Below are 23826 nucleotides of genomic sequence, written 5' to 3' on the forward strand. Positions count from 1 at the left end.
TCAAACAGATTCTGCACTGAGAAGCCTTGGAGGTGTGGGATGAAAGGAGGACATTCACTCCAGAGTGCTGGAGAGAAAATGTTCTTTCCTAGCGAATGCACGGTTCCCCAGGCCAGGTCCTGCTTTGCTGCTCTCTCAATTACCTCCAGTAACAACACTGAAATTCACAGTGTGAATAAAATCCAGGATTAGACCTAATACTTGCACTATGAACTCCACCCACTTCAGGATCTCAAAGCCCTTTATAAATATCAGTTAATTAAGCCTGACAGCCCCCCTAAATAAACTGCAGCACGCTACAGGAACCCTGGCTGCTTGAGGCTCCTTAATGCCCCCTGAAGGTAAAGCCCCTGCTGCTCTGTGCAGACTGCAGCTCTTTATGGCTGAAGGCAGGTATTCAGCTTGTCTTTTTTTCCTTGGTGCTGGCCATTCAATTTCTGTAAAGGGTTTTTTTTGTTGTTGTTTTTTTCCTTGACAATTAAGCAAGGTTTCCTCTACCAAACTGTGCAGCAAGCACGGTGCGTTCCTGAGCACACAGAGCTTAGGTCTGCAACCCTCAGCTTGGAACGGGCTGCTTCTCACCAGTGGCTGCTTTATGTCATCTTTTAATCCCATTCCCACCTTAAAAAAAAAAGAACAAACCTCAAGAACTGTGTTGTGTACCTATGCTGCACTCATTCTGCACCACATAAATAATCCTCACGTTGTGCTGCAAACCTTTGTGCCGTACCTCTGTGCAGGGCTGGGACACAAACAAATGCTTATTTCTAAACACAGAATTTCAAGTGAAATATCTTCTGGAAGATATCTCCCTTTGCTCAGGATCCCCAGCAGCAGATGTACTAAATACATGTATTCACTAGAGAAAGAACTGCATATTTGGAATCACTGAAAGGAGGGCACGCAGAAAGGAAACTATGTTTAAAAGGGACCACCAGAAATCCAACAGAACAGAACCAGTGGCGAAGGAAAAGTGGTGTAAAGGTAAAGGTAGGAATGAAACAACATGGGAAAACGTGTGATGAAGTAAGAAGGAAAGGAGCTGAGGCTACCAAAGTCACTCTGCCCTCTCCTGAGGGTTATATGGCCTCGATGCACGCAGCGCCCAGAGCCAAGGGGATGGCAATTGCTATGCCTGTAAAACCTATCGCAGTGGAATATGAAGGCAAGGCTCAAAGGCGGCCCTGATCTCTAATGCAGTTGTACACAACAGGAAAATTCATCTTTGTACAGTAAAATTTATCATGTGAAAGGGAAATATATATTTGAGATGATGTATAATTTAAGGAAAAAGTAAGGAAAAAGAAACCGTGCATTACTTAAAATAAATATTCTACAACATGGTAAAGTGGGCTCTGCTGGACACCATTATTCACACCAGAAAGGCAGCAATTGATGATTCCAGCTCAAAACTTGTAATTTTTTTCTTCTTCTCTTCCATAAAAACAAACGATTCTCCCCTCCCCCATGGAAAGAAAATGTTTTCAAGTTAAAAAAAAAAGAAAAAAGAGTAACTATAAAAAGAGAGCGAGAGAAGTTGCCAGGTTCTGGGAATAAAAATGGGAAAAAAAAATCTTTCAGAGCCCTCCTCCATCTAGAAAGGATGAAAAAAAAGGTGTCAGAGGCTGCAATATATTTCTTCAGCCAGTTCATTAAATTAATTCGTAAGCAGTGGCTCTGAAATTATACCCGATGAAAAATGGTCTCAAAATTTAAATGGTACAAACTCATCTTATTAGAGGCAAAACATTAAAAAACAAACGCATCTCTTCCCCCCTCCCTCCCCGCCATCGCGGCTTTAATTTCTCTTGGTGGGGGGAATGAAAGGCGTTTGATGGATGGCTCTTACCTTATTCATAAGCGAGGATAAAAGAGATGAATTTGCCGAGACTGTGTGGCCATTTGATTCATTACTGGAACACACAAACCAACAGGGTTTAGTTAAGATGTGCACAGAGACCGTGAGCACTGAGATCAATCCTTCTCCCTTCAAGCTGCCTCACTCCTCACCTGCTGCATCCAGAGGAAGAGAATGATGCCCACCCTCCCTGGGGCAGGCCAAACTCTTCCTCATGATAGCCAAGATGGAGACCCAGAGGTTCCAAGTTTACTGAATTGCTCTTTCACCTATTAAACAACCCAGACCTCTTCCCCCAGTTCCCCACACCATCACCTTTTTTTATCAGCTAACTCACAGCCTTTGTCCTGATAGAACTAGGGGGGCTGCTGACCAAGGACTCACACTGCCAGAGGCACAGCCCCTCTGCAACAGCAGAACAAGGAAGGCCCCACATCTTACAGCCACAGCTGCACATGCAGAAAGGCAATCCTGGCATTTGATAAGAAACCAGGAGTAGTTGCAGCTGACTGCAATTGCTTGGGTCCTTATTTGAGGTTTGCTTAAATACAGTAACGGAAGAAACACATCAAGGATCCACATCAAGATCCACATCAAGATCCAAGATCCAAGATCCAAGATCCACATCAAGTGGAGCAGGCTTGGTTATCCATTAAGGTTGGAAAAGACCACTAGGATCACCGAGTCCAACAGTGAACCCATCCCTACCAAGCCCACTGACCCTGTCCTACAGTGCCACATCTGCAGTTCTTGAACACCTCCAGGGATGATGACTGCCACTTCCCTGCGGGCCCTGTGCCAACACAGGGCAATCCCCAAGCTCTCCTATTCTGAGGTTTTGGACAAGTAGGACTGAGTCTTTGAGAGGCAAAACACACAGCTGTGGGTTAGCACAGTTCACCGGTTTGTTCTGTGTACCCAATTGGGACAGTCCCAATTGCAGACCCAATTCACTGCCCTGCTGCACTGGTGCAGAAGTTCCTGCAACGTGTGGTGCAGGAGCAGCCTTCAGCCCACTGGCATGCAGATCTCAGTAAGTAAAAGAACGGCTTTGTCAGTGGTTTTTCTGAGAGGAACACACGAGGTGAAGCTCTTGTCATACAGAGCTCATGAGCCCCAAGAACCAGGTGGGGAACACACGCCTGAGGGGCAGCACAGCGAGCCTCCCTGCCTCCAGCTTGGGTGTCTAACTAAGCTGCTGTGCAGCCTGAACACTGCAAAGCGTTCCGTCCCCTTGGGCTACAGGTACAGCAAATTCTCAGAGCTTGGTGCTGCAGAGAAGTAAGTGCACTGCCTCTGCATGTCACTCACCCGTGGTCCTTGACACTCAGGTCCAAGCTGTGCTCCTGCAAGGACTCCTGCCCACTGGCAGAGGATGATCCCATGGCCTCTGCTGGCTCTTGCTTCACCTGGACTGGGTTGAACCGCCCGGGAGCTGCTGCTTGTCCATTTCCTGCTTGAGAGAGACATCGAGATTGAAGGGAAAAGTGGAAATGGAAGAAGCAGGCCTGAGATGGGCAGCAAATAAAAAAGTTGGATCGCTATCAGAACTGCACAAATGGAAAAAGCACAGAAAAAAAGAGTGGGGGGAGGGAAGTGCCGGGATTGCTGGTCAGCGTTTATTGCCGAGCTGACATGATAGGTTCTGACGTCCACTCCAGTGTGGAAATTCTTCAAGTGATAATTATTGCAAAATTATGTCAAAGTTGTCCAGGCTATGGGCCCTTTAAAGGAGAAGGGCGGAAGGAGCGTGGGGGAGACCTGATTCTCTGCACAAACTGTCATAACTAATTTGCGGGGCTGCCTCTTAAGCGTTTATTAAAGACTCCGTTAATGCTGAGGCAATGTGGCAGCTTTCGACTGCCGGCCAGGCCCCGGCCCCGGCCCCAGTCCCAGCGTTGCCGTAGCGACGGCCGGGCGCCATCGTGCCTCCCAGCAGGAGCATCTGCCCGCCGGGCGGCCACTGGGCACGGCCAGACCCACAGCTGGGGGACCGGGGGGCACGGTGCCATGCCTGTGGCACGGAAATGCAGATACAAAGAGGGGAGGAAGAACCGGAGAACAAATTCAAGGGACAAAAATTAAGGAGAGGAGCAAAGAAAAAAGGAGGGAAAAAAAGTTGCTGACAGGAACATGTCTGCGGAGCTTTCTTCCACAATCCCCAAGTGACTAAAATATTAATTTGCCCTCCGGCAGTACAGCTGACGGCAAGCCGCTTCTCAGCCAGCAAGTGGCATTTTATTAAAAAATAAAGGAAAATAGTTCCCTCCATGACCTTTCTCTGCTTTAGGAAACAATTTTTCAAATCATAATTTCAAAAGCGTGGCGCAGATCCCCTCCCCTTTCAGCAGAGCGCCTCGTCCCACGCTCAGGAGCGGTGCTGACAGAGCCCAGCTCAGGCCCAGGGGGCAGCGCCATGCTGGGTGCTGCCAGGCGGAGCCCCCCAAACCCACACTGCTGATCGTGGTCAGCAGGAGGCCATGGGGGGCACCTGGTGCTCTGCTGGGAGCCCCCAGGCCTCGGCCTAGGCGGCCGCACGCCCCATTCGCTCGGCCATGCAGACAGCCAGGCTCCACGGGAAGCCATGCCAAGACTGCCTCGGAGGGTTCCCTTCCTCCAAGGGTTAGCTGCCATTCAGGGGTCATCTGCACACGACAGAATTTCTTCTCCCAGAGCTGCTCCTTTATTACTCCCTTCCCACTCCCAGGGGGCCCCTCATTCTCTCCTCTCCGGATCATCAGGCACGCTTGTTCCTCCCACTGCTAGGACAACCGATGATGGCAACTCACCTGCTTCGAGTGCCACAGAGGGCTTAAGTGCAGCCGCTGCCAGCCTGGCCATCATCGGGGAGATTAACCCCTTGCTAGCAGAGATCCTTTCCATTATGGATGCCACTGGAGCTGGAGAAGAAGTAGCCGAAGGCTCACCGGATCCTGAGATGGCCTGGGATGAGGAATCTGTGGGAGCAGATGATGTTGGATTGGCGCCAGATGAACCAGCAGTCATCAGGTTAGCGGAGCTGGCGGGAAGCGGTGTGGAGACCCGGCTGGGGATGATGGGGAAGAAGGATCCAGCCGCTCCAGGAAGTGCTGAGTTGGAGAGCGCCAGAGCCAAGGGAATATTGCTGGGAAGAGCCTGGGAGAGCAGGCCGGAGATCTTGGTGGCTGGTGTCATGCTGTTGGCAGGCTTGCTGACCTGTGAGGAAGCAAGCTCAGCAGCAGAGGAGGGTGCAGCTGGGACTATGAGAGAAACGGAAGACTGCTGACTGGTGGGAGAGGCACTCAGGCTGGAGTTCTTTGAGCTCATTGCAGAGAAGTCAATAAGGTCGTCATTACTGGACTCCTCTTGCTCGTTATCCTTGGGTCCTAGGAGAGAGGCAGGCAAGCCCAGCACTCCTGAGCTGCGGATGTGCCGGCGCTCATGCTTGCGTTTGTGGGAGGTCATCTGGCTGGTGGAGGTAAAGGTGAAGCCACAGCCTGCCCTTATGCAGTGAAAGTGGTTGGTGGCCTTGCTGTAGACACAGCCCTCATACTTGCATTCCTCATACTTGTAGAACTTCTTGAAGCCATCCTTGGCATAGGCATCATCTTTGATGTGGTAGCTCTTGTGCTTCTCAATGTCACACTTGTTCTTGAAGGTGAAGGTGCACCCAGGTCGCCTGCAAGGGCATCGAGGAGGAGAGAGTGGTTGCCGTGTGGGCCAGGAGCACAGTGCAACTGCTGTCACATGCCACCCTCTGGGACAAGGACTGCAGGCAGTATGAGGCAGTGGCCCTGGCTACAAAGGGGCTGAAGAGTTTTATTTAAGTTAACCTGCAACACCAAGTCAAGCAAAAAGTGCTGCTGTGTGAGACAGCTTGGCAGCCATCCCCACTCTGAGGAACAGCCAGGATAACGTGGGGATGCGCCCAGCACTGCAAGTGCCAACTGAAACAGAGGCTAAAGAGAACTAAGGTACCAACTACGTTTTTCCACTCTTCCTGAGAACATGAGAAATCAATAGAAGAGCGTTTGTGTACAGAAGGTAGAGTCTGGCTCTGAAAGGGATGAGCTGGCTGGAGAGAACTCTAGCATGAAAGTGCCATTAGCAGTATATTAGTGTCCCCCTGAGTTGAACTCTGGCATGAACTGAGCACTGTGATCTCCTTTCCCAAATGATTCCTGGATGTCTTTTCTTTCTTTCCTCAGATCACCACAGACAAGCCACCTGTGTTCTGTGCTAAGATCCTGGCAATCACATCTGCCGCCCTGGAGCGTGAGCCCTCTCAAGAGCAGCACTGAGAAGGCCACACCAGGGAAGAGTCAGTCCCTGTGTACTCTCCTGAATTCCTGACTTGGCAGAAGGAGGCAAACATCCATCTGCCTCCATCTCAGAGGCAGGATCCCTGCCGTTCCCAGCTCTCACCTGCAGTGAAAATGAGTGGTTTTCTGCCCGTAGAACTGGCATTCCACAGTGCCACAGTCCTCCGTGGCGCGGAACCGCTGAAACCCGTCGTTGATGAGCTGCGTGTTCTTCTTGTGGAAATTCTCATGGGTCATCACGTCAGAGGTGCTCGTATAGACCTTGTTACAGCCCACCTAGCCCAGGCAAAACAGGCAGTCGTCAGCACAGTGTTCTAACGTCCCACCATGATCTTATTAACATCAGCAATAATAAACAGATGAGCAGCACACGTACATTTAACAGTTCCATTATGGCATTTCTCCTAGGAGCATTAAGTCATCACTTTAATTCCCCATCTAAAGACTGAAGCATTGTCATGAACAAAAACAGAACTCCCAGGGTACGAAACGGAAAAAAAAACAGAAGGATGCAAAGGGATAGAAGCCCAGCTACAGATAACTGTGCCTGCTTGGGGAGAATGCAAGCAGGGTTCCCACTCTTCAGAAGACTGACAGATACCATTACTTTTTGTCATCTTGGAGTGACACGGAATGGAGTAGGACTTGTATCTATTAGAAGAAACTGAAATTGCCTGGGAGTGAGTTATTTTCCTCCTTTCTTTCTCAGAAAAAGGCAGAGTGGTGCAACACGAGGCCAATCTTTTGAGCTTGCAACACAAGGGTTTTGTCTGAGCGAAGCACAAACCCTACGTTCAGCCGATCTTAGCAAACCGGTGGCTGCTTTTCCCTGCTGCCTGTTCAAGTCTACTGCATCTACAATTTTAAACTCGGGCAGCAAATGGGAATGGTGTGACGAGGACGGAATGCTGAAAACCTGCCTTCCGCTGGGTAAAGCGGGCAACTTTGCCATATTGAGTAAAAAAACACTGGAATCTGAAAACGTCCTCAGCCCTGCTGAGGGAGGATTTTTTTTTTCCCTTTTCTTCTCCAGCACAACGTGTGCCAATGCCTGCACCATCTCAGAAGTGAAGAGAACGAAAACACCACCTCTCAGTTCAGCCCAGGTTGATTCAAACAGGCAATAACAAAACCCATGACAAATACCCAGGAAAAAAAGGATCTCCAGCTATTTCCAATATAAAAGAGCCTCTCTCTCTCTGCACTGACACCTTGAAAAAAGACAGACCCTGCACGGCATTAAAAAAAAGAATTAAACAAAAACCTCCTTAGGAATAATTTGCAATGCAGCTCTTGGTGCTAAAGCCTAAAAAAATGTCAGTTTATATAAACAACTAACTGAATTTTATCCACACCAATTATGGACATAAAGAAAAAAAACCCCACGAGATGGATGGCACAAATCCTGCCATTTAAGCAATATTTTCTTTAATTGAGGGTTTATGTTCAGACACCTTTCCTGTAAGGCACTGCTTACATGGGCATTGTTTCACTGGAAGACAGTGGGCACGGCGTGGAATTACCCATATATAGTTGTGTAAAAGAGGGTCTCTATTCAAACTCAGAGTGACTTAAAGCTGTGAAACGTTCCTTGTACTCTAGAAAATTAAACAAGTCTCATCCTGGTCAATTGAAGAAAATGAGTGATGAATATTACGGAAGAATAACAGAAAATGTCCTCAAGAGAAAGTCACACCAAGTTCCCCATTTATCAAAAGCCTGTAAGCACGTGCTTCAAGCAGCCCCTATTCAGGACAGTACTTGAGTGCATGCCTAACGTTTAAGTATGTGCTTAAGCCCCATTGACTTCAGAAAGCTTACCTGACTTCAAGTCAAACATATGCTTAAGTCTATCCCAGCAAAGCATTTAAGCATGTGATTAGGGCCTTGTGACTTTAACTGTGGTCTTAAACTGTTGGGATTGAGCTGGAAGGGAGACATGGGTCACAAAAGCTTTCACCAAGGGCTGCTTGATTATTCTGTTTGGTAGGACAGCACATGATTCAGGCCACAATTTTAATGAAACAAGCAGGTATCAAACCCTCTAATCTGAGGCACAATCAGGAGAAGACCTGAATAATTTGGTGTGTCCGTGTCAGAAAAACAGCAGAGGGGTCACGGTCACACGTGGGCAGCAGCCCCAGGTCTGGGAACACTGCTGTTGGCTCCTGAGTCAAAGCTCCCAGCTGACAGTACAGACATTCATCTCCAGTTCCATTGGCAGAGGAGATGGGGAACCAGGAGTGTCAAGTCTAGATACGTGACATAAAAATCTAATTTCTTTAGAAATTGATTATGGAGGAAATGAAGCCAGTGTTAAAGGGCAGATGTTCCATGGAAAAGCCTGATTTCAGGGGAGCACCAGATCAGTTTGGTAGCAGCAGCACAGTGGTGTCAAAAGAGGTCCCTGAATCTCAGAGAAGGGACTGTCTTGAACCAGTGAAGTCCAAGACAACCTTGAGCCCTGCTTTGCCTCACTGCATGCACGGGGCTTCCACACCCAGAAAACCCTTCAGCCTGCCCAGCACTCGGCAGGGAGGTCAAGGAACAGCCTCTTTGGAGAAGAGCCTGGATCAGAAGCAAACAGGAGCTCAGAGCAGTGAAATTAGGGCTCCTCTGCTCTCTGGCAAAGACGGGCTGGGCTGTCAGATGTGAAGATGTCCCTCAGTCCACCCCAACAAGGACACAGCTCCACTCATCTCGTATGCTACCACTCCGTCCCCGGTCCGGCCGTTACCTGCATGCAGTGGTAGTGTGTGCTTTTCCCATTCAGGTGGCAGCCGTGATAGTACACACTGCAGTCATCCAAGGGGCTGAAGCGCATGAAGCCGTGCTGGAGGGAATTATCACGTTTCTTGTGCATGTTGTAATGCCGAATCACATCCTGTTTACTAGTGAATCTCTGGAGAGATACAGAGACAGACAGAGTGAGACACACGTGAAGGGAGTGGGTGAGTAATCCTGGGAGCAGGGTTTGTTGTTGTTGTTCATAAACTTTGGTACCAGCAGTCTAAAGCTCAGCAGCAGTCGTCCCAAGAGAGCCAAAGTAGAGACCAACTGTGTGTCCATGTTTTCTCAATAAAGGGAAAGCGTATGCACATGAAAACCTTTGAACATCATAAACATGACACTGGGGTGATGTTCAGAATATGCTCCCTGCAGCTTTAAGACCGCAATTCTTCTAACATAATTTTAGCTGCTACTATCTCGAGGACTGCTATAGTTAGAAAGCAAGCCAGCAAACTACACCGCCTGCAAGAGAGACATCCAAGCTCCCAGATCCCTCACTGCAGTGGTTAGTGAGACACTGGCTGCCACATTCATGTCAGACTAGAAACTGGGAAAAACAGTCTCTTACAGCATCTTCCTGGTGTCGGTTGTCTGCCATCCCTACAAGGTGGGATGGCTGTTTTAGGAAAATGAGAACACAGGATTTTCTTCTGGTGACAGATATGCTGGTAGCAGAGCTCAGAGCCAGATGAGGATGACCAGAAGATCCCTCCCATCCTCTACCTGCCTGAAGTAATGAGGGGATAGCCCGCTCTCAGAGCAGGATAAGTGCCTTTAAAATGAAGCTTTTCATTTCTATTTCCCACAGACATCAATATTTAACAGAGAAGGTGGGAAAGTAAATCTGATTTTTTAAAAGAAATCAATATCCATTTATTTTGAGGAGTAATTGAAAAGCCCTGCATTCTAATGTTTAACAACTTTTCTAGTCTCCCTCACAGGAAACAAATGATTATCGCTTCCACTCTCTCCTTCTATAATATCAATCCTGATCAATCTCGCTGGTATTGGCATGAGAAAAGATGGATACAGATTTCAACAGGAATCCCTTGGAGGCCGGAGGTATGATTTCCCTGGGTGTACATACAGGATTGCTATTGCCAATCATCGTTAATTTGTGCCCACTTATTACAGAGCGTTACTTATTATAAAATATATCTCAGCCATAAAATAATTTGCATTTTAAAAAGCAGCCTAAATCCTTATTCCCTGCGAGACCAGACAGCTCCTTTGCAAGCAGCTCCCAGACTCTTTAGGAAATAATCATGAGACCAATCACAATAATAGGTTTTTCTGTCTTTCCATTCTTTATGTTTCTCTTTCCTGGTGCACAGATATCTGTGTCACAGCTGGGACAGACTCATCTCAATTACTGAGTGCCAGGCTAGGAGGACCACTGTGTGCATCCCAGAAAAAACCCTCCTCTGATCAATAGAAACCCACAGGCAAACTCAGCAGAGCCAGATCAGCTCTCGTGCTGTGGTCAGGCTCGCACTCCCATGAGACCAGAAGGTCTCCCGGGTAGGGCAGAAGTTGTGTCTCATGCACAGCAGAGGTGAACTCTGGGATTCCCTCTTACACACTCTCAGCCTGACCACAGAAATGGCAGAGTCAAGCTCACAGACCTGGGAAGAGGGTAAACACTCAGCACGTGATGCAGCTTGCTTTGACGTTGCTGCCCTGGCAGATCTCCCAGCAATTACAGCATCGGACATGCTCCTGCCCCCAGCTCTCCCCACAGATGCCGGCCTGCTGCTGGTCTTATTGGGTGTTCTGTTGCAGCTACTGCCACTGCAGCCTCACTTGGGCAGCAGGAGGCTAACAGAACAGCACGCCCTGCTTTCAGCCACCATCTGTACCAAGGCAGAAGTTATCCTCCTGCTTTCACTGGTGTAAATCTGGAGTAGTTCCCACTGGCTTGAGCTGATCGATACTCTAGCAAATTCAAAATGTATCTTGCCCTCTTTTTAGAGCAGAAGAGTGATGACATGAGGGAGGACAGCACACAGGACATGCACCTCTCCTAGGCAGGACCCTTCCCACCTGGTGGCTGTGCCGTGATACCCCTTCCTTTACCTGGTAGTTGCACTCTGGGTCAAGGCAGTGGTAATGTTCTCGGTACTGGTATGCACAGTGTATGTGTCCACAGTGCTGGCTGCCAGAAAACCTGTGTGCACGAGAGGAGGACAGGAGAACAGAGAATGAAACGGTGTCCTGAGAGCAGTGTCTGTGAGCAAGGTATAAACAGAGCGAGTCCCACTCCTGCCTTCATCCCATGTGGCCAGGGCACCCAAACCCACCTGCTTTATCACCTCTGAGGACAGTGGCCCTTCCCACCTTTCTTTTCTTATTTGTCTCTATTTAAACAGGTGTTTCCTGAGAAAGATCCTTCCGGGCTTTTACCTCCTGAATCTGCATACGTTTTTTCTTTGAAATTCACCTCTATTACCTCAAAGTTGCTTACTTGTGGAAAAGTAAGAAAGGGATTAAATATCACACAATTCTGGAATTCTCATTAGTGAGTTTGGATAGCTCAGCAGTGAGTTTCAGAAACCTCCCACACCACAAGGAAACAAATGAACATCGGTCACACACGTCTACCAGGATCACAGAAAGCCCAGAAATTCATTAGTGCAAGTTATGTCTCCATTTGGTGTCACACTACAGAGGAGGCTGCAACCTGCAGAACGGAGGGAAGCCACGAAGGCAGTGCAACACCATGGCAAGATTATATGGCAACTGAGATGATGGAGAGAGCAAAGGAAGACGAGGAGAGATGAGAGAACAGTGAAGCACTGCAGGCAGTCACCTCTACCCTGTGTACAGATTCTTCCTATGCACTGCTGATGGTTATTTTCCATGTGGATGCATTTGCTCACAGCTAACCAGCACAAGGCAAAGGCGTAGGATTTTCAGCTTGCCCTTAAAGAGCAGTTAGGAGCAGGGCACCCAGTCCATGCTGCCTTCCATGCAGCAAATCTGTATAATTCCTGACATAAAGGGTGAGAAAAAAGGCAGCGACGCCACATGGTAGCTGCAGACAAATGGACAGTGCACTGAGTGTGCTGACAGACAGAGCAGGGATTGGCAAAGGAGGATGCTGTGGTGCCAGGCTGATCCGTGCGGAGATCTTCAGTGCGTATACCTGGGGAAACCGGAGGAGCTGAAGAGCTTGAAAGGGAAAAGCAGGGAGGGAAGGGGACTCAGAGGGGAAACATTCAGAGATAAAGTGCCATCTGCTCAAAGGTTCCTCCCGTCACTTCATGCTAAACGCACCGGGAGCACAGATGATAAAGGGCATCAGAAAGGAACAAGGAAGGGCAACAGGGAAAGGGGAAAAAAGGAGGAGTGAGGGTGTCCTGGGGCAGCAGAGGAAGGGGCAGCAGCAGGAGAGATGGTGGAGCACCAAAATGCAAGGTAACGTTAAGCTGCAGGACAGGAAAAGGAGCCAGGATGGAGAGCAGTACTAAATAAGGCATTTCTGGAGTGCAGTGAGGAAGAGGAGGTCAACTGCAGAGACAGCAGGGCCTCCTGGAGACGGAGGGGGGATTTAATTGACAGAAAAGGTAGACGTTGCTAAAAAATTAAATTACTTTTTTTCCTCGGCATTCACAAAGGGAGACAGGGACAGATGCCAGGAGCAGACATGCCCTTCCCTGGGGAAGGAGAAGAAATACCGCAGGAAATCGGGATCACGTCAGAACAGGTGATTGAGAAACTGGAACAAACCCTGGCAGTGGAGAAGAAACAACCCACAAAGCAAACAGCAACGCTGGCTGCACAAACAGAGGGCACGAAGCAGCGCTGAGGGAACTGGTCCTGCTGGTCTGGGGCTTGTGGAAAGGCCAAGGAGCTGTGGGATGGCACGGGGAGAGTAAAGAACCGTGCAGGGCTGGGGAGATGGGGCGTGCGGGCCAAAGGGACACTTGGCAAAGGCAGAGCTCGGGGAGAGCTGCCCCAAAGAGCACTGAGGGTAAGGATGATGCAGCAGAGATGCCAGCTGCAGCAGAAGGGCTGGACATCAAAGAACTCTGCAGGCAGCTGAGCATGCCGGGTGCTGGGGGAAGGATGGACGCAGCACACACGGCTCGGAGGGGACAGGCTGCTCCTTCAGCCTGCAGGGTGAGGTTCCTAAAGGGTTATCTTTATCCTGTGTTTCTTCTGACACTTGAAACAGTTCAAAGCTATTAATTTTTAAAGCACAGCAGCTGTTTAGCTTTTTTCATAACAGGAAAGCTCACCCAGCACACACTTACACGCATCCACACGCGCCCATTTCCATGCACATGCTCTGAGGTGCATCAACACCCCGATTAATTTACATGACCGTCCGCACAATTTCCATGCACACCAACAGGCGTGAGCACACACACACCTGATTGCAAACTCAGGCCATTTCATCACGCTGATATGCAAATCCAAACTCGTAAGCTGTGAGTACAGGCACAGATTCATTTCACAATTACACCTCCCTCCCCTTCCCTCACTTTAATCTCTGCGCTTTCTTTTTTTTTTTCTGGCCAAAGAACCAGTCTTGATCTGGCAAGAGTTAGAAAGAAAAACCAGGATAAATAAATACTAATAAAAATAATAAATAAAGGAGTCGGCATGCTTAGTGAGTGTTTACAGACTCATTACCCTGTAACGATGATGTGAAAGAAGGAAGAAAAAAACCCACCCCAATTACAAGGGGGGGAGGAAACCCACACAGAAATAAATATTTAAGCAAGTGCTGCCAGAAGCACCATCTGCTGAGGCACTAATAATAATAATAATAATTTTTTTTTCTGTGGTCTTTTTTTTTTTTTTTTTAAATTATAAATATAGAGAAAAACAAAAACTAAAAAAAAAAACCCAACCCACCCCAAACTAGCTAAGTAAGAGGTTTTGTTTTGTTGTGCGAGAGAATGGATTATCCCTGGGCAGCTTTTGGCAATGGCTTTGGCAAACTCATTAAGCTAATTATGCAGCGCAGACATACAGTGTCGTGTCTCTCTTCCCCCCCTACCCCCTCATTTTAAGGCTTAGAACTGTTTTTAAAATTGTGTGTAAATGGAAGGGATGTGGCTGGGCCGCCAGCGGGCGGCTTGCGGAGCTCTTTGAGCAGGATGTGGTGTCCCTGCGCTGTCTCAGCAGCCTGCTCGGTTACCTGCCCAGGGGAAGGGGCTCGCCGAGCACTCAGAGGAGTGGATGCGGTGTGGGGTTCGAGCAGGGCTGTGCCAGAGGGGAGCTGGGGACACCGAGAGCGGCGTCGCCTCCGAGCGAAACCCAGCAGGCTCAGCAATAAAAGGGCGCTGCTCCTTCTGCGCCACGCAGCCGTGGGCCCAAAGCCTGCTTTCCTTCCTGTGCCCTCCCAGGAGGTGGTGAGCTGCTGCGTGCACCAGAGGAGCTGCACGCGAGTGGCCTCCTGCCCCCCTTCTGCTCCAGAACGCACGTGGGCAAAAGGGCTCCATGGGCATCACTTGCTCCCACCCTCCTGCCCTGCCCATGTGCCCAATCCTCCCTGCAGCTCCCCAGCAGCTGGCTCCCCCAGGAAGCCCCCACAGTCTCGGGCAAGATGGGGAAGCACAGTGCACATTCCCCTCCCCTCCTGTTCCCCATGTGCTGGTGGGAACAAATCCTTCAGCTGCATTTGTGGAGAGAAGTGCTCGCTGGTGTGGCTCTGTACACAAGGGGCTCTCACAGTGAGCTCCTCGACAGCACCAAAGGAGGATTCAGGGGCTGGGAGCAGAGGCTGACGAGCTCCAAAGCAGGCAGGTGTTCTGCAATAATCTCCTCTCTCCCTCTGGCTCTGATGGCATTACTCTGTGCCACCGCTGCAGCTTGGGCTCCTTTTCAGCACTGCTCATTCCTGCTTGGCCAGAGCTCAGCCGAGGTGTCCCAGACTGCACACAGCCAGCGAGGGTTTTCAAGTAACAGAGCTGCAGAATATCCCCTACTGGTTCTGAGAGCTGCCCAAACTCGATTCACTTGTGGATTCCTCCCAGCCTGTGCTCTGAAGACGACATGTCCTTCTGCCTCCAGTGGGCACGGACACAGCAGGGGAAAAGGCTGGAACTGGCACAGCACCGGGCACAGAGTGACAGCTGAGACACGGCGCTCCCATTTACATCACAGGCTTCTGCAGTGAAACATTTTTCCACTATTTGTCACAAGTCTAGCAGCTCTGGGGAGCCGAGCACGCTCTTGGCATGCCTGTACACCTCTCACAGCTACTGCTATCCCGAGCAGGGGAACAGAGTGAGCGCAGATGCCAGAGGGAAATGGAAGTGCCAACAGCTGGTTTTAAACACTTGGGCCAGATGGACAAACCTCATCTCTCCAAGGTTCATTCTACCCTCTTTCTCCCAGCCCTCTCACCAAGAAAGAAGACAGTTTTGCCTACCTGGCAATATACTTCTGGTAAATATTTACATCTTCGCTGACGGTGGGTTTGTCAGTGGGTAATCCATTCCTAGGGAGAAACAGAGGACAGAGCTGGTCAGCAGCAGGGGCAGGCACAGCTCCTTGCTTCTGCACAGCACCACACACCAGGAGGGAGGTGACCACACGCCGTCTGCAAACCAGGGATGGCCACATGAAGACAGAGGCCTCCCCAAAGCACCTTGCAACACTGCCCGTGTTTACACAGATGGGGCAGCAGAGGCATTTATTTTAATCTCTAAAAACCAACCGAACACCCATGCCACGTGAGCTTAGGTTACTTGGCACCAATTGGAAACATAAAAATTACATCCTCGCTGAGTTCTGCAAGAGGAAAAAAAGCTCCGGGGCAGGCTAAGCCCACCTGAGACACACTGGCCCATCAGCACAATCCTGGCTTCAACAAGGACAGCTTTGCCCAGGTTTACTCAGAGCAGGTAGACGAGTTCCTAGCATTGAATGGTTGAGTTTCAACCTGTGGTATATGTGGATATGCACAATTCCTGCCAGGTTACTGGGTTTCAGTGGGGACTGAATAGGAAGCCAGGTCCCAGAGAGAAGTTAGCACAGCCAGCAGGTTGCCTTCTTTAACCACAAAAGCCTGTCTGTAGCAAGCAGCCCGGAGGAGAAGGACCAGAGCCACTTCCGAGTTCCATGTGAGCACAAGAAAGGAAATAAAGCTGGAATCCCCAGGCAGACGGAGGCTCACAGCCTCCACGCGGTGACCACTGAGCAGCTGAGCGCTCAGGATACTGCAGGCACAGAGGCTCTGGCCACGTCACCCATCACAACAAGGCACGGTGCCTACAGGAATATTTACAGCCGTGTTTTTTAGTAATAGCAGTCCCTGCCTGCCATCTGGAGCACGTACCAGGTTCTTCTCACGCGGGGGGTCAGATAATAATCTTTTACCCTTTCTTGACCCTAACCACAGAGCTCCCACATCTGTCTGCAGGCAGCTGGGGCATGGCTGCCTCACACAAAGGCAGGATCACCAGCTCTGCGCACCAGTCAGGGAAATGTGGCACTGATAAATCAGTGGCGTGTCAAATCAGAAGGTTTTTTAGGCAGTTTGACTCTTTTTCAAAAGATTCTGATGACAGAAAGACCCATATCAGCCCTGGCACTCTCACTGCACCATGGCATTTAAACACAGTCATCCCTGGTACATGCACTGTGCAGTTGTGTCTGTGCCCCTCGGGTATGCGTGCAGCTCTTCTACAGCTGCCACCTTGGGAAGCCAAACTACACAGTAATACAAAGTTTGGCAAGGCCGTTGACTATCTCTATTCAGTCAATGGCATCACTGCAGAGATTGCCAGCAATGTGTAAGAGGTCATTAGTGGTATTTGGGCTAATGAGTTTGCCCAGTCTGCAGGGTAACTGAATCACATCCATTTGTGTAAGGAACAAGCACATTGAGAAGACACAGGCCCAGTCCCATAAAAGTACATGTATGCCTAATTCCTGTAAAATCAATGGGAATTAGGCACAGAAATGTTCGGGATGTTCTAGGACACACAAAGACTCCCTCTCTATCACTCAGCAGTTTTGCCACTGAGTTAAATGGAAGCAAGAATCGGTTTCTCACAGCACGGCTGGCTGCCTGGGGCACTGGAGGAAGAGGGAAGGAAGCAGTTATGATCTTGACCTCAGAGCGCTGACAGCACCATGTCCCCTTATCTCTCCTTTCAGCATACGAGCCCAGGAGCTAGCAGGCTCTGGATTCATGGCTGTGACTGCTGAGGGCAGGCCACATCCTCAGCACAAGACAGAGATGGAGAGTGTGACAGGAGCAGACACAGAGAGCAAAGAGAAACATCTCATTAACAGTGCAGTACGTATCAGTACACGGACTATGATTTGCTACTGACCCATGCACTCGCTAACACAAAGCTAAGAACAGTGGGAGGACACTTACTTCACTGTAGAGACTGTTCCAGTTGTGATGGAGTCTGTCTTGGAGAAAGTCGACTTCAGGTACTCAGGAGTGTTGAATGGCAAGGAGACAGCCTGCTCCGGGCCGGCCATGGGAGTGCTGCTGGGGGTGCTGGCGAGAGGAGCAGGGGCCAGGCTGGGTGTTGGAGCTTTCACCTGAGTGAGTTTCTGAATGTTCCTCACATCGTACTTGGAAGGCCGGCCCACCTTGCCTGTCTTGAAGGCGATGGCTCCTCCCATGTCTGGGCTGCCTTCCCCAGGCTTGAAAAGGTGCAAGTACTTGACGTTTTCTAGGTCATACTTGGAGGCCTTCTTGTAAGTGTTGCCGTTCTGTGGCCTGATGCTCTCACCCGTCTTCAGCTTCTGAATGAAGAAGTCGTATTTGGAGGCCCGTGACATCAGGCCCTGCATCTGGGAACTGCTGGGAGAGGGCAGCGGCAGGATGGTGGCTTTGGTCTCCGTCAGCATGGAGGCATCTGGACCTGGCAGCCGAATGGGCTGCGCCAGCACCGAGGAAGCTTCTTTGCCCAGCTTGGAGCCCAGCTCCTCAGACTTAGCCAAGTGCATGGGCCAGGAGAGCTGCTCTCCAGCCTTGAGCTTGCGGATGTACTCCTCGTACTTGGAGAATCGAGCTCGCTTGCTCATGGCGTCCTCGCCAGGGAGAGAGGCTGCAGCTGCGGTGGCCTCTGAGGTAGCAGCGTTCAGCTTGTCGAAGCTGATCTTGCGGGCCAGCTCATCCCGCATGTTCTGGTCATCGTAGCCAAACATGCCCAGGAATTCATTCATGGTGGTGGCAGCGTAATCTCGCAGCGACGAAGCTTCCCCTGCAGAGAACCAGAGGGAGAGAGTCATGCAATGGGTTGATTTTTCTTCTCCTCCCATACCAGCACTGGTAGCGAGGAGGGGGGTTAGGAGGAGAGGGGAGCATGATCTACTGACGTTTGGCTCACTTGTTAGGTTTTACGACTCTTAAATTAATTTGTTTTAAAAAAAAAAGTAATTAATACTGGGGTAAAATAAAAAGAGTTCATCAATGCCAGGAAAATCAATTTCCTAAATGTTCTAGCCGATGGCTTTTCAGTACATTAAACAAAGTTTCATAAATGTCTCTGCACTCTCGCCTTGGCCTAATATGAAGAAAAAGTAATTTTACTGGAAGTGAGACCAATGCCAATATGCTGAGGTTTATGCGGTTCTGTCCTTGTGTGAGTGTGTGTGTGCACGGACAGACCCACGGCGACGGGCCGCAGTGCTGGTGACCATAGGGGTGCAGCAGGAGAGGGCAGAGTGGGGCGGTGCTGAGCAGGCAAGGGAGGCAGAAGAGGTGGGGATGAAGGAAGGTAGGGCTGCATGCCTGAGCAGCTCGTGGGAAGGAGAGAGGGAAAGGAGTGGAGAAGCCAAGACAAAGACAGGATGGTTCCAGTGGTCGCTGCAGTCCTTCTTGCAGTTCTTTTCAGCCAGCTTTCTCCCAGTGACTGGGGAGTTTCTCCTTGCCACAAGCCAAGGGACAGCAGTTCAGTGAGGACAGTGGAAACCTACTGGCTGCATCCTGAGCAGCCAAGAACAGCTCCCAGTACAAGAAAAGGGGAAAGCCTGCGCAGGTGCCAAATGGATGCAGCATTCTCTCCATCAGCATTTGGGCTGAGGACACACCATGTGGGCTTCAGAGAGAAGAGGTGCGCTCCCTCCAGTGAGTGGGAAAGGGGCAGGAGGGGCTGCTCTGCCTGGGGGCACCAGGAGACCAGGCAAAAGCTCTTCCCGGGTTCTCTCCCTCCCCTGTTCCCCTTCCTGGGCCACCAGGAGGGGAAGAACACACATCTGGAGGTCACCCAATATCAGTATAAAGAGGAAATACAGATTGTTCTGATGCGGCAGCTTGGACTCATTTGGGCTTCAGTCTGACACAGTGGTTCTCCTCCTCCTCCTCCTCCTCCTCCTCCTCCTCCTCCTCCTCCTCCTCTCTCTCTTGCTTTCTCCTGCAGAGTAAAGATTTACTGTATGCAGCAGTCCTTCAGACCTCCCCTATCATCCTTTCCATTCACTCACATGAGCTCTGGGGTAGGCAGGCTACCACAGGAGCACCAGCAGGGGCACAGGAGGCAGGTGGAGGGTCTGGGCACTGGGTGCAAAGCTCAGACCCAGACAGCACAGCCTTGGAAAAGAAGGCATCGAGCCACAGAAGTTGTTAACAGACCCAAAGCATGAAAACAAACCTATGAACTGGGGAGCTGATAGCCTGTAATGCCACATGCCTGGGCATGCATTTACACAAGCACTTCTGCACGCACAAGTGCCAGTCAATGAGCAATCTCACAATTTAGCAGCCATCAGCTTGCACAAATCTGCTTCCACAGGACTATGAGGAGGAAGAGACTGCCTCGAACAGGCATTAAAATGTGCGTGTCTGTGAGGGTCACATTCCTGTGTCAATACTGCTCGACACAGCTGAGTTCACAGAGCAGAACTGCTGCTGCACCAGTTCCCCGGGTACGTGAGAAAGGCCGCACGCAGAACATGGCTGCAGCCTGCAAGCAGCACGATGCAGGCACCCTGCCCAGTGCTGGGGGTTGCTTCAGCCCCAGATCACCCGCCAGTTAGAACTGGGCAGTTAGAACCATCGTCCTGCATTGGATTTTGGCATGCCCAATTTCAGAACAGGCATCCTGACAGGTACAGAATGGGCAGCAGTGTCCCTGCAGGTGGGGGCTCTGGATGTAGCTTTTGGTCCTTGCACACCCTGGGGGGTGTTAAACACAGAATCAGACCCACAGGGCCCAATAACAAGCCTTGTACCCTATTCACAATAACAAGCCTTGTGGCCAGACTGGTGCAGAACTCAGATGCACAACCCAAGACCATTGGGAAGGGTGAGCTTTCAGATCTTCTTCTGAGTTTTGCAAAGTCTGAGCGTGAGCTCAGGTTTCAGCACCCCAGATCTGATCCCCTCATCCCCCACAACACCCCGCATTGTCTGTCTCCCTTTGCTCAGGTTGGGTTCTGCGACACCTCCCCCGATGAACGGCTTTGTGAGCGCTGCTGTCATTTCTCATCCACGTTTAGATGGAACCTTGGCCAGCTCCCGCTGCCTACAGAGCACACCTTCCCTCATCCACCAACACAGCCCTACAGCCCTGACAACCTCCACGTTTCTGTAGCTAGGCAGAAGGCTGGGGGCTCTTGCGTTCCAACCCGAGACCCTTCCAACCCACTCTTGTTACCGAGCAGACAGACAGCTCTCCCATACCCGTGTGCAGACAGAAGCGAAGCAGAAGAAAAGCGGCTGAGAAACAAATCCCTGTGAAAAGTGAGCAGCCCTCCCCCTGCATCGCATTTTTCTCTCCCCTTCTGTGTGATAACAAAAGGGCTCCCTCTCCCCTCGCTGCGGCTCTCCATTTGTGGGCATTGCCAAAGAGCAGAGATCTGCGAGTCTCAGAGCAGCTATCGTATCACAAAGGATCCGGAGCTAGCAAAAAAGGGGCTAAAAATAGCCTGCAGCAGCACACTATATATGGAAGGAAAAGCAAAACAGCCCAAATGGAGCTCAAGGTCTGGATCCTGGGGGATGGGGCATCCCAACCAGGGCTCTGTCCTTTATCCTGCTCAGGAGGGGGACGTGGAAATCTGGGGGCAGTAGGATAACGCAAGAGAAACTGGCACTTGTCATGCACATTCTTCCAAGTGGGCTCTGCGCAGGAAATCTAGAAGAGGAATATTCCCTTTGAAAGGAGTATTTTGAAGGCTAGTATTCCCTTTCTGAGAGAGACAGCCCACAGGCTAAGAAAACTTTGAAAACCTGCACACGGGAAAGCTCCTGGTGACCACTTTAGAACAGTGTGTAAGTAATGGGCAGAGGGAAGAACAGGGGACTGTGCAGGAAAATTCCCCCAGTACACTGTGGGAAGGGATCCCGGTCAGAGCCTGTACCAGGAGTGTAAATGCTATATATAAATGTGTGTGGAGGACCGTGGGTCAGTCAGGGTGCAGGAGAGGGTGCGTGAATGAATGAGGAAACACTGTGTGTGGGCAGGTCGGAGGCTGACACACATCTCTTGCCGGCCGCTGGCTCTGCAGCTCCTGGAGGCACACAGTGAGGCTCAGCATCGACTCCTTGGTCCTTGCGTGTTCCCTATGGGCATCAGCTGTCTTGTTTCAAAACACGAGGACCAAAGAGCACGGAGCAAGCCTCTGCAAACTCCTGTGTGATGCCCAGCAAGCCCCACTGCATGACCCTGGAAGGGGACACTGGTGGCAGGAATACTTTGTCCTCTCCAGCACAACAGATCCTTCACACTGTGCTTTCCAGGGAATCACTGCCATCCACATTTACACCAGACTTCCTGAAGCAGACGACCAAGACCCAGCAGCACGTCCTCTTTATGTCAAACCCCGAGTGGCTCCGTATGTGAGCCCCACGTGCCATTACCTGCCCCCTGTCCAGCCCCCAGTGACAGCTTACAGATCTTTGTGCAATCCTCTGACAGCACAGCCCACGAAAGGCATATCACTGACAACTCCGACCTGACAAAAAACCTCAGTTCCTTCTCATTTTCCACAGGTTGGCAATGTATTTTGACATTCTAGGTTCCCCTCCTTCTAGTTTTCATGGCAAATAAAAGCTGCAAATGCGGGCTAAAGGGAATTAAAACAAACTGAAAACTGAGTCCAGGCACAATCACCTTGTGTCTGGGAACGACAAGGGCTTTCCTATCAAAGGAAACTGAAGGTCACACTTTTCCTCATTGATCTTGCAATGTTTGTTAATTACTCTGTCACTGATGTGGCGAAGGATAATTAAACAGCTCTGTTTATATCTTATATGCATAATTATGTGCGCTGCCACTGAACTCGTGAAGACTAGAGAATGTGCCTCTCCAGAAGGGGAACGGACAGACGGAGATGAGTTTAGGCTGCATTATTAACAGGAGGAGGAAAACACAGGCACACACAAAAGGAGGAAAGTTTGATGGATTCACAAAGTGCTGAGATCAGGGGAGGGTGCACACAGGTGGAGCAGATTAGGGGGGGATCTTTCAATTATAGATCCAACCCAGCCGAGTGACAAATCAGGGGGAGGGAGCTGCTGCCCTAATAGAGAGAATTCAATCTGTCCTAAGCTTCTTCTGAGGCTTAGCACTAATATGGCCCCAAAAAATCAATCTGGGGGCCCGCATATCAGAAAACGAGCAAGAAACTCAGCTGGGGTTTTCCCCAGTAGCTGTGGCTGAACACAGATTTTGAATGAGGTAAAGAAATAAGACGCGAGCTATATGAAAATAGGAAATGCACACGTAGGCTGGGGGAAGACACCCAAGTCAGTGCCCAGCTCAGAAATGGGGGCTGCGCAGTTTTCAGAAGAGCAGCTCTGCTGGGCAGGAGATGGAGCTGCTGTGTATTACTCCTAACAAGGCAGGAGTGCCAGGGCAGCCCTCGTGGAGGGGCCAATGCTGGGTGGTAGCAGCCACTGGGGAAGAGGGGAAGCAGTGATGGAGCATGGCTGGGTGAGGGGCTGGGCATCTGTTAGAGGTTTCTTTTTGTACAGCCCTTGGGACCCATGGTCAGCTTTCAGCTTAGAGGGTATCACTGCTGGGTAAAGTCAACTGGTGGGCACAAGCACGCTTACACGCTCTGTGTGAGAACAAACCTAGGGAAGATCTACTCTACCATTGGATCTGTGGTCTGGGAAGAGACCCAGACACATCCACCGCGCTAAGGGAGGGTACTCTGAAGCAGACACAAAATGGTCACATTCCCAAAAGCTAAATACCCAGCTGCCAGGCAGGCCTCTGCTAGGGGACTCGGGGTCTCTAGCCCTCTCCTGGGCAGACACACCCAGCAGAAGCTTGGCCTTTCCCTCGAAACGTGTGGCCAAGTCACTGCCCCATGCAGGGGTGGGTGGCAGGGCCTTACCTGAGGTGGTTCCCAGCTTGGAGGCCGCCTCGCTGGAGGCCCGGTAGGCGTCATCCTTGGAGGCCGCCCCGTCGGAATCCCTGTCGTCCAGGAATGTGCCATCCTGCGAGCCCCGCAGCGCGTCTGCCTCGTCCCCGTTGTCCTCCTCGTCGCTGCAGCCCTTGGGCTGCACCATGTAGACCCCTTCAGGCGGCACCTCCGCACCCTCGGCGCCCCGGCATTCCTTGCCCTCGGCCCGCCCCAGCAAAGGCTCCTCGTACTCCCCGTTCACCCACTTCTCGATCACCTCCCTCCTCTTGTCCTCCTCGATCTTCTGCACGTGGCTGAGTCCGTCTGAAAACTCAGTCCCTGACTCCTTGGTCCCGGGCTGAGGCAGATCCTTGTTGCTGCTCTCCCGCTGCGGCCCTTTGTCCGCACGCGCCTGCTCGGCTCCCCCGTGGTCGAAGACAACCTGGCGGCTCAGCTTGGCACAGATTGCATTTAGCTTCAGGCCGCCTTTGCGCTTGGCAGCCATTGTGGGTTTTCCTGAGGTTGCGTCAGTGCATATAGTTCTTTCAGCTGGAAGGAGAGAGGGGAAAGAAGCGAGGAAGGGCATTAGAGGGATCAGAA

General features: G+C 50.6%; 1 protein-coding gene across 7 annotated transcripts in view; it reads right to left on the reverse strand.

Annotated features, from left to right (window-relative positions):
• The window catches only part of CASZ1 (castor zinc finger 1), a 152372-nt gene that overhangs the window by 23077 nt on the left and 105469 nt on the right, over window positions 1–23826 (reverse strand). For 6 of the 7 annotated variants that reach the window (XM_048967503.1, XM_048967504.1, XM_048967505.1 and 3 more), the window contains 9 exons: window positions 23218–23775; window positions 17294–18134; window positions 15335–15403; window positions 11026–11116; window positions 8897–9061; window positions 6263–6435; window positions 4648–5516; window positions 3170–3311; window positions 1850–1913 (listed from right to left, as the gene is read on the reverse strand). In XM_048967503.1, the coding sequence (XP_048823460.1) occupies window positions 1850–1913; window positions 3170–3311; window positions 4648–5516; window positions 6263–6435; window positions 8897–9061; window positions 11026–11116; window positions 15335–15403; window positions 17294–18134; window positions 23218–23775 (2972 nt within the window). Of the gene's footprint in view, window positions 1–1849; window positions 1914–3169; window positions 3315–4647; window positions 5517–6262; window positions 6436–8896; window positions 9062–11025; window positions 11117–15334; window positions 15404–17293; window positions 18135–23217; window positions 23776–23826 lie in introns of those variants that run through there. The other variant, XM_048967508.1, reaches the window with a different exon arrangement.

This window comes from Lagopus muta, chromosome 21 (genome assembly GCF_023343835.1).
Source record: "Lagopus muta isolate bLagMut1 chromosome 21, bLagMut1 primary, whole genome shotgun sequence".
Taxonomy (NCBI): domain Eukaryota; kingdom Metazoa; phylum Chordata; class Aves; order Galliformes; family Phasianidae; genus Lagopus; species Lagopus muta.